This window comes from Pimephales promelas, chromosome 7 (assembly GCF_988280905.1).
Source record: "Pimephales promelas chromosome 7, fPimPro1.hap1.1, whole genome shotgun sequence".
In the NCBI taxonomy this organism is placed as follows: domain Eukaryota; kingdom Metazoa; phylum Chordata; class Actinopteri; order Cypriniformes; family Leuciscidae; genus Pimephales; species Pimephales promelas.
This window is the reverse complement of record NC_142775.1, coordinates 8,606,973-8,616,159: the sequence shown is the minus strand read 5'-3', so window position 1 is coordinate 8,616,159 and position 9,187 is coordinate 8,606,973. Positions and strand designations below refer to the sequence as shown.

General features: G+C 36.7%; 1 protein-coding gene across 4 annotated transcripts in view; it reads right to left on the bottom strand.

Moving 5' to 3' along the window:
* Positions 1 to 219: 219 nt before the first annotated feature.
* Positions 220 to 9,187, bottom strand: part of galnt13 (polypeptide N-acetylgalactosaminyltransferase 13) — a 102,567-nt gene continuing 93,599 nt past the window's right edge. For 3 of the 4 annotated variants that reach the window (XM_039663986.2, XM_089133031.1, XM_089133033.1), the window contains one exon: positions 3,532 to 3,667. Coding sequence is in view for 1 of the 4 variants with exons in the window: in XM_089133032.1 (XP_088989158.1) it covers positions 3,527 to 3,667 (141 nt within the window). In the remaining 3 variants the exon portion in view is untranslated. Of the gene's footprint in view, positions 3,668 to 9,187 lie in introns of all 4 variants that reach the window. The other variant, XM_089133032.1, reaches the window with a different exon arrangement.

The following is a 9,187-nucleotide window of genomic DNA, read 5'->3' as shown; positions in this document are numbered from 1 at the left end:
TCAGTTTATTTTACAGGCATACTTGCGCATTGTACAAATGCAACACTTTCAAAATGAAGTGTTCCAGTCACAACCACAGACACATTGATGAAACATGATTTGGAAAAAAAAAAAAAAAAACAATTCCCTATATGTTAAACGCAAGAACTGATCCTAATGCTGTTTGCTCTTTGATACCAATCTTTAATTTGAAAGCCACATTTCTAACTTTTTTAAAAAAAAAATCCATCTTAAATATATATATCTAAATAACAACATATTCTGCCAATGACAAATGCAGAAAAGCTAGTTCATACGTTCATGACCTCAAGGATTGATTATTGTAATGCTCTTCAGGGTGGTTACCCAGCACGCTTAATAAACAAACTCCAGATCGTCCAAAACACAGGAGCTAGAATTCTTAATAGAACCAGGAAGTATGTCCCCAATTGTGTCAACATTGCATTGGCTCCCTAACATTTTATACATTTTAAAATCTTGCTAATTATTTTTAAAAAACACAAAATGGTCTAGCTCCTCAGTACTTGAGTGAGCTCTTGTCACATTATAGATTTTCATGTCTATTGCAATCTTAAAATTCTGGCCTGTTGGATAATACCTAGAATGTCAAAATCTGCAAGCGGTAGATCATTTTTCTACTCTGGAATAGTCTTCCCAGCATTATTCAGGAGGCACTCTTGGCAGTTTGAATCTAGACTAAGATTTAGATCTAGATTAAGTTTGAGTCTTGTGACTCTTGTCAGTTTGAATCTAGACTAAAACCCCATCTCTTTAACCTGGCATATAGCACATTGTTAATTTATATTATTCAAAAGCAGTTAAAATCAGGAACGCTTCCAATAACACCTGATCTACTTGTTACATCATAAGAAGATGGCATCTAAACTTATATTAGTCTGTCTGCCATATCCTTATCCTGAGGTTAAGTCAGGTCAGTGTGGTCACCTGACTGATCCTGGTTTACCCCTAGTTTTTTATGGCTTGCTTAATTTGGGAGACGTAATATTTTATGATATTATCGATCCGACTGTACTGGCGCTGCTGTATGACAACTGAACTGAGCTGGATGATTTTTTTTTTTTTTTTTGCAGAACTGCTTTATAGATGAAATGAACTAATTTAATAGATGATATTTACAACGAAACTGAAACTGAAAAACTGAAACATTATCCTGTTATCTGTGTAAAACTTTGAAACAATTGTACAAAGCTCAATATAAATAAAGGTGACTTGACTGAATTAGAACTATACAAATTATAGTTCCATTTTGGTGACGTATCCATTTCTCTTCATTTCAGAATCCACTTACAGTAGATAACTTACAAACCACAATGGATAACCTAGTCCAGATACTTCCTTTATATACTATATATATATATATATATATATACACACACACATCTGGGTTATTAAAAAAGAGACACCCACAGACGTAGTAGTTTCGCTTTGCTTAACTTATTAATAAGAAGGTGATACATTTATCAACAATGGTTTATTACAGTTAGCAGTTATATTAATCTGTTAAACATGAGTTTAGTTGAGAGAAAAAGCTGTGACAAAAAAAGTACAAAACAGTTAACATTAAGTCGATTACAAAGTCACATATTTTCCGCTTTTATGAAGATAAAAAAAATACATGAATGTACAGACTGTATCATGCATGCGATAGCTCATATTAATCATTGACATATAATTGTATGATACCCCTCTCAATTGTGAGCATGTACACAAAACCATTAAACCCCCAATTCAAGAATCAATATTATTAAAATTAAATGTGTGTGTGTGTGTGTGTGTGTGTGTGTTAAACAGACATCGATATAACATTGACAATACACCTTATTCACGGCAGCGCCATCTTTGATTTTTAATGAGAATGAAAGCGAGGCTGTGAGGGATAGTCATGCATCTCTTCAATGGGCTGTACTGTTATTTAACGTGTTTTCGGATTGTTCTGCTCATGAAACACTGGAAAAATATCTTTCCAAGAAATTTCATTTGACAAAAAACTCCTGACAATGTAAGCTGTGGAAAATTGTAAGTAATATAGGAGCTTTATTCAGCTTTTTACAGCGGATGCCATTGGAAACACGGTAAGTCTACCCTCACAGCCTCACTTTCATACCTGTCATGGTGCTGCTCTGAATAAGGTCTATACAAACTGTATGCATTAGATGTGCACATATAGGAGCAGTGGAATAAAGCTGTACAGTATTTTCCAAACATTTTATATACACCAAGCAGTATTACAGCAGTATCGATTTTTCCACTGGAGTTTTTAGATTTAATCTTAAAAAAATATTTGCTTTAATATGTACATCAATGCTCAAAAGGCCTAGTTCATAATTTGTACAGTTCAGTGTCCAGGACCATCCATCAGTCACACCTGTGTTTATGAAGCTTCAAATGATTTGTTTTAGTTTTCCCTGTGAGATGTTGCTTCCTACAATTCTTCCATGATTTTTTTGCACATTACCAAATGTAGACACACAATCACTACATTTGAAATGTTTGATCAAAATAAAATGGACTTGATAAGTAAATACCCTGAAAACAGAAATGTCCTGGTCATTTGTTTTGGGGTTAAATATGAAGCCACTTTTTTTCTTTTTGCACATGATAACATGATTAAATGTGCATAAATAATGAAATGTTTCTTTTCAAACAGCAAGTTTGAATTTTTGCATTCCCTGTGCAATTTCCAATATCTTATTATCTAACTAAATTTAGATAAACTACATAAAACACAGATAAATCATACACCCATAAATCACATGAACTATTTAATATATATTAAGATGAAATGCAACTTCAAAATGAGCTGCTTTTTAAAAAATAAAAATCTTCCCTTGAATATCTGGATATGTTTGGTTCTGCGTTTTTTTTTTCTTTTTTTTTTCTACATGCTTTTCTGGTCAAGTTTCCTTAAGGCAGGTCAAGTATATATTGCAGCCTCACTGAAAGAGATAAAGATAGTTTTGAGAAACAGCAGCGAGTAATATGTATAATCCACTGACCAACACACAATACCTTCAGGTGCTTTAAAGAAAGTGGAGCTGAGGATTCTGCCTAGAGCTAAATCCACTTCAGCACAGAGGAGGCTGACACAATCATTCCATCTCTAAAGAAACATATAGGCTACTGTAAAAGACATGACGTGTAGGATATTAAGAGGCACCATAACTCCCACAGATGATGAGCAGCATAGATAGCCAGTGACACAGATCAGAGACAGCATGCATTTAAACCTCGCCAAGCTGGACAATGGCTGTGATCTGACCCTAGACCAGTGAATCTGAGAGTTGAAGGATGCAGTCCAGACATGAACAGAGACACAAGCCTGGCCACAATTGGGTCAGTAAATGGGCTGTGAGTTGTTCTTCTGATCAAAGCATGGCTGGACTTGATCATGAACCAGCAAATGAAAATTCACAGAGCTGTGAAGAAGGCCATAAACCTGACTCCAGGACTCGTGTTGTGTGGTGAGTGCCGAGATTCAGGTCTGAAATGGATGTTGCCGGCTCTGTCAGACACTTAGCGTCATATTCCTCAGGATCCACTGCTGTGAGCGCCTGCCGCTACAGTCTCTGAGAGTGGGAACCATCTTATCCTCTTCAGAAGGCATGTCGAGACACTGGTTACTGTTCACATGGAGCAGAGTCAGCCGCTGTGGGGTGAGCACACGTTTGTAGAAAATGAAAAACAAACTAGTTGGATTGAATTTGTTGCAACTATCCAACACAGTCCAATCAATTAACAGTAAGATATGTTGTAATAAATGAAATGTTAGTAAGGTAAAATATGACTTGGCAAAATATAATGTCTATAATGAACGTCAGTGGGGCTCTGTGAAAGTATAGAAAAGATAACCTTGTATCCAGTCAGGAGCAGCCAGTGCTATAGCACTGTTTTCATTGAATTAAAATGAATGCATTTTAATGCTTCATCTACACCGACAGCAAGTGATGCAGAATGACAGACACCATGCAATCGTCATTTGACTTATCTTACACAGCTTTTTGGCCAAATACACACACTTATTTGTCACATAGGCTACACACTTACTAAGAAGGTGGGAGAAAACTGGATCCATGCAATTAGTCTAATTTGCCTGCTGTTGTCTGTATCATTGATGTTAATCAAACAATAAAAGAAAAAGAGAAACTCACTCACAGCTCTTGACTAATTAACCCCTTGTGCATCGTTATGGACATTTTTGTCCTTTTCAGTTTTGTTTTTTTGATCACTTTGCCTGTTTTAAAGCTAACTGCAAAAAACTTGGCACAGGTGTGTATTTTTTTTTGGAATTTTACTATTTCACCGTCATTTTCTTAAAAAAATATTTTTTGCATTAGGTACAAAAAATACTCCCTCTCAGCCCCTTTTGGACAAGAATGTCCCCTTTGAAACCCATTAAAACTGCCATTTTTAATCCCCGGTTCAGTTAACTATAAAACTATGCAATCTTTGTTAAGAGGCTTTCATTCTGAGGGCAAGGCTTCAAATTTTTTTTTTAAGTTTGGCCTATAAAACAAATATCACTTTATTCCTGTTTACTGGTTCGGCATATTATAGAGCCAACTGGATAAATTCTGCAATGATATTTGTGTGGGTGTGTTGGTATGGATGTCAGAGTGTGTTTAGTTATAAAAAAAAAATATGTGTGTGTTTGTAATACTAGCCAGGTTTCCATCCAAGGGTTTTTTTGCGAAAAAAGGTTTTGCGCATCAAAATGTTTACCGATATAGCTGATGGAAACGCCAATTAACGATTTTTTTTTGCAAATGTCGACACAATCCTTTTCCGTTTAACTTTAGCGCATAAATGTTATGTCGATATTTTAAATGTCGCGAAAAACGAGTTTGGAAACACTTTTTGTCGAGAAAAAGGGCTTTCACGGAAAAAAACGTGGTGTCACGTGATAATTTCCTCACGCGCAAGGTGCAGTCGTCGTCACAACAAACACTATGGCGGACTCGGAGCGGTTTTCGTGGACAGATGAGGAGACTCGTTATTTTCTCCATTTAATGGAAGAAAATGATATAACATGTATTTTTGACGGGAAACGACAGAGAAATCTAACCCCGACTAACCCCGAAAGTTTCGCCTACCACTCTATACTCGGCGCAGGTTGCCAGCTTGTAGAGGGCAATGGCAATCCGCTTTCGTATTGGAATCGGTGGTCGGTGGCAACCTGGGGTAGGCGCAACATCAGGACCAATGAATCCACACAGCATCTCAAACGTCGGCCGTGTCATTCTAAAATGTTGCACCCAGAGACTTTCAGTAAAGTGTCTCTCCACAACTTCCTCCCAGAACGCCTTATTGCGTGGTCTCTCCCAGACGCTTGGGCTTCGTCGCATAATAAGGGTAGTTTTCGAGCCCTATCAGATGAGCAACTGCTTCATTCTGCCGTCGTCTTCTGATATTTCGGACACTTGCAATTATTTGTGTAACTGTTAATTGAAATGACAGTAAGTTGGCAAATTTCAATTAACTGCCTGAATAGCCTACTCTCTCGATTTTCTTGTTTGTTTGTTTCGGTGTTGAGGGTGTGCTGACTGGAACCTCAAAAGGTATAATTTGCGATAAAAAATAAATAAATAAAAAAAAATGTTTATGGAAACGGCTGAAGTCACTTTTTTTTTTGCGATACACCAAAACATATGCGACAAATCGCTTTCGTCATTCGTGACGTCATCACGCACACAATCTTATCGGTAAAAGGTCAATTGAATGGAAACAGTCAGGAGACGGCAAATTTCGTATTGTTTTTTTTCCGCATATTCACTTTGTCGATAACATAACAGCGCAAAAAGTGGATGGAAACGAGACTACTGAGAGAGAAAAACTGCAAATTCAAATCCAATCACTGTGAGCACCAGTGGGGTTTTGCTGGCACCCAATGGGGAAAATATGTTACTACGCCCAAACAAACTGTTACCGAAAGCTCATTTTTTGAGATATCATCCTCAAATTTGGAACACAACCTATTTAGATTTATGGCTTTGATTTTATTGCAGTTTTGAGTTCAACCTGATTTAAAAATATATATGTGTTATATAAAATATTTTAAAAAAATAATTTTCATAAACTTATACCTATATAACTTTTTTTTGGATTTACTTATTATTATTTTTTTACTTCAGCAATAATCTGCAAAGGGTCTTCTTTAAAATGATACCAAACTTAAGTCTGTGCTCCAAAGCGTCACATTTTTATGACAGTTTTTTGACATGGACATTTTTGTCCTCTTTTTACCTATGTGTAACTTTTTTTAATTGATGCACAAGGGTTAAGCATAAAAAAAAATGTCTTAAAAATATATACACCTGCTCTATTAATGCCAGGCACCAACTTATTCAGTATAAGGTGTTGCACAGATTACATTACTCAAGGGTTAAACTTGACTCTTTTTTTATCCTACTATCTCCCCTCTTTGCAATAAGTGTGAGTTTGCGGAGGGCACTCTTGGTCATCTTTTCTAGGCATGCCCAAAACTGGGTGAATTTTGGTCAGAGGTTTTTCAGTTTCTTTCTGAAGTTTATGCTTGTGAGCTTCCCTTGGATCCTGCGACTGCCATTCTTGGCTGGTCGGCCTCTTTTGTTGCGCCTTAATAATGCTACCCGACTGCCTATACAGTATGTTTGATGATTGCCAAAAAATCTATACTCTGCAGGTGGAAGAAAAATTTAAAGCCACTATTCAAGTTTTGGTTGTCAGAACTTTCCTCCACTCTGCACGTGGAAAGACTCAGATACTATTTCCGGAAATATAGAGAAATTTGAAGCCTTTTTTTCAATCACTTGTTAAAAATCATCAATGAAGCTATTTAATGTTTTTCAATTCATTTTTTTTATTAGGATTTTATAGTTATTCCTTTGACTCTGTCTTTAATGGAAAGATACCTATGTATATCTCATGTGGTCAAGTTGTACAATTTCACCTGGTTTATAATGTCTCACTAGGAAAACATCTGTTTTGACCTTCCTTGCCAGTGCCAGCAGGGACGTGCACAGGAATTTTGAGGGGCAGTTGCTCTGACCTGAAAAAAGGGCAACCCCCCTCTCCTCCCCCCTCACGGGCTATATGAAGGAATATATTCAGTTGAATTTGTCACCTTCCAAATTGCCTTATCTGGCCGTGTTTATGTCCAAACGCAATGCCTCATCTTATGGTCTTATTATTATTTATAAATATTGCAAAATGTCAGAGATAACACAAATGAGCAAAAGAGTTCCTCATATTGTTGTTTATTGTTTTTTAAATTATTATTATTTATTTATTTATTTATTTGAAAAGAAATAATCTGGATTGAATGGAAAAACTCGAAAAAATAAAAAACGCTTAGATTTCGGGAAAAAATACAATCCTTTTTTGCCAATCCTGACCTCCCCCTGCATGGGGCCCTAAGCAAAATTCTGCTAAGGGGCCCTCTACCTGATCTGTGATGCCGTGAGCCATGTAAACCATTTGCCATTGCCACTCAATACCGCCCATACAATCCTTCCTCCTTTAAACAAAACAGTCAAAGAATAAGTACAACAATATAGAACAGAATGAGGTTCAAACAAACAATATTTACTGAATAAAGCATTTTTTATAGAATGTTAAGATAACAAGTGAATATTAACGTAAACATAAATAAGAAGAAAATAATAAAGTACAACCCTGAACTTTGGCTTTTGGAATTAACTTTGATTCACTCTACAGGGTATTTTCGGAATCAGTAGCCTATGATTTTTATTTTTATTTTATTTTTTTTATGCATGTTGAAGCAAATCTTGATTTATGGTTATTTACTGAGGGATTTGTATTCATATTGACCAGAATGTCCAGGTAATCATCATTTTAAATTCAATATAGCCTATAAATCAATAGTCAATCAATGTCAAATTGCCAATACATTGGTTTCTATCTTGCATAATTAGTGCAGTTGTTTAGAGTTTTTAACTACACTGAGACTAGATAATCAGTGTCTTTATAATGTGTACTTTGATTGGGAGTGCCATCATTCACGTATTGTACGTTATTTCTGGTCTCCACATTTCTGCTTGAAAAATGCGAGTTTCATTTCGTGCACGCGCATATGAACACAACACACGCGACGCGGTTATGTTTTCCGAGTTGCAGTAAACAAACACTGTTGTTGCACTTTGTCGTTTATCTAAAACAAAACGTAATAAATAATGGTATTTTACTCTCACTTTTGTCAGGCAAAAAGTGATGCAAGAGATGCACTGCCTGCCCAGATAGGTTAGCAAGACCAAAAACCATAAAACTTTGCTGACATCAAACTAGAGAGGAGAAAACACAAGTTTACCTGACTGTTCCCGCAATTCACGCTCATGTTTTTCTTCTTCCTCTTTTCGTGACGAGAAGGATTGTTTCGCTTCATTTTGTCATGGACTTCGTACACATTAATTAGCGCGGGACACGAGATGGAGGCGCGGCTTGAGTAATTTGCGGTGCCTTACCATACGCACCCGTCGCACCGGTCGCGTGCAGTCTATGGTCTTGTGGAAACAGTTTGACTTTCACTTTCAGTGCCCGAATGGAAGTGAATGAGGCTTTGCGATTTTTATATTATTTTTTTGTCTAGGACGTGAAATTCTACATCCATTGTACGATTTTTTTTTCCTCGAAAGGGCAACCTGAGTCGAGAAGGGCATATGGGCAGTTGCCCGGGCAACCTGAGCAACCCCCCTGTGCACGTCCCTGAGTGCCAGGTGATGTGGTTTTCTGCACATTTGAATCTAACTGAAGGAGTTTTGTGTGTGTGTGTGTGTGTGTGTGTGTGTGTGTGTGTGTGTGTGTGTGTGTGTGTGTGTGTGTGTGTGTGTTTGGTTGGTTATGTCCTGTGATTGTATTGTCTATTTGTCTGAAAATGTGAAAATCTACAATAAAAAAAAAAAAACAAAAAAAAAAACAATCAGACAGTTGTGTCCTTTGCACTAGAGTTTAACAGCCTTGTAGCCAAAGGAACAAAGGGTCCAGAATAAGGCACATGAGGGTCCAAAATCATTTTCTTTGTCTGTTTAAAAATAATTTTGTTAAAAATAGACTGAAGATGGGGGTAAATCCCTAGACCGACCACATTCATTGCCATACGCATCAGATCTAGGAGTAACTGTCAAATTAAAACGAACCAGGCCACCATACCATACAGTAAGATGGATTCAATAGA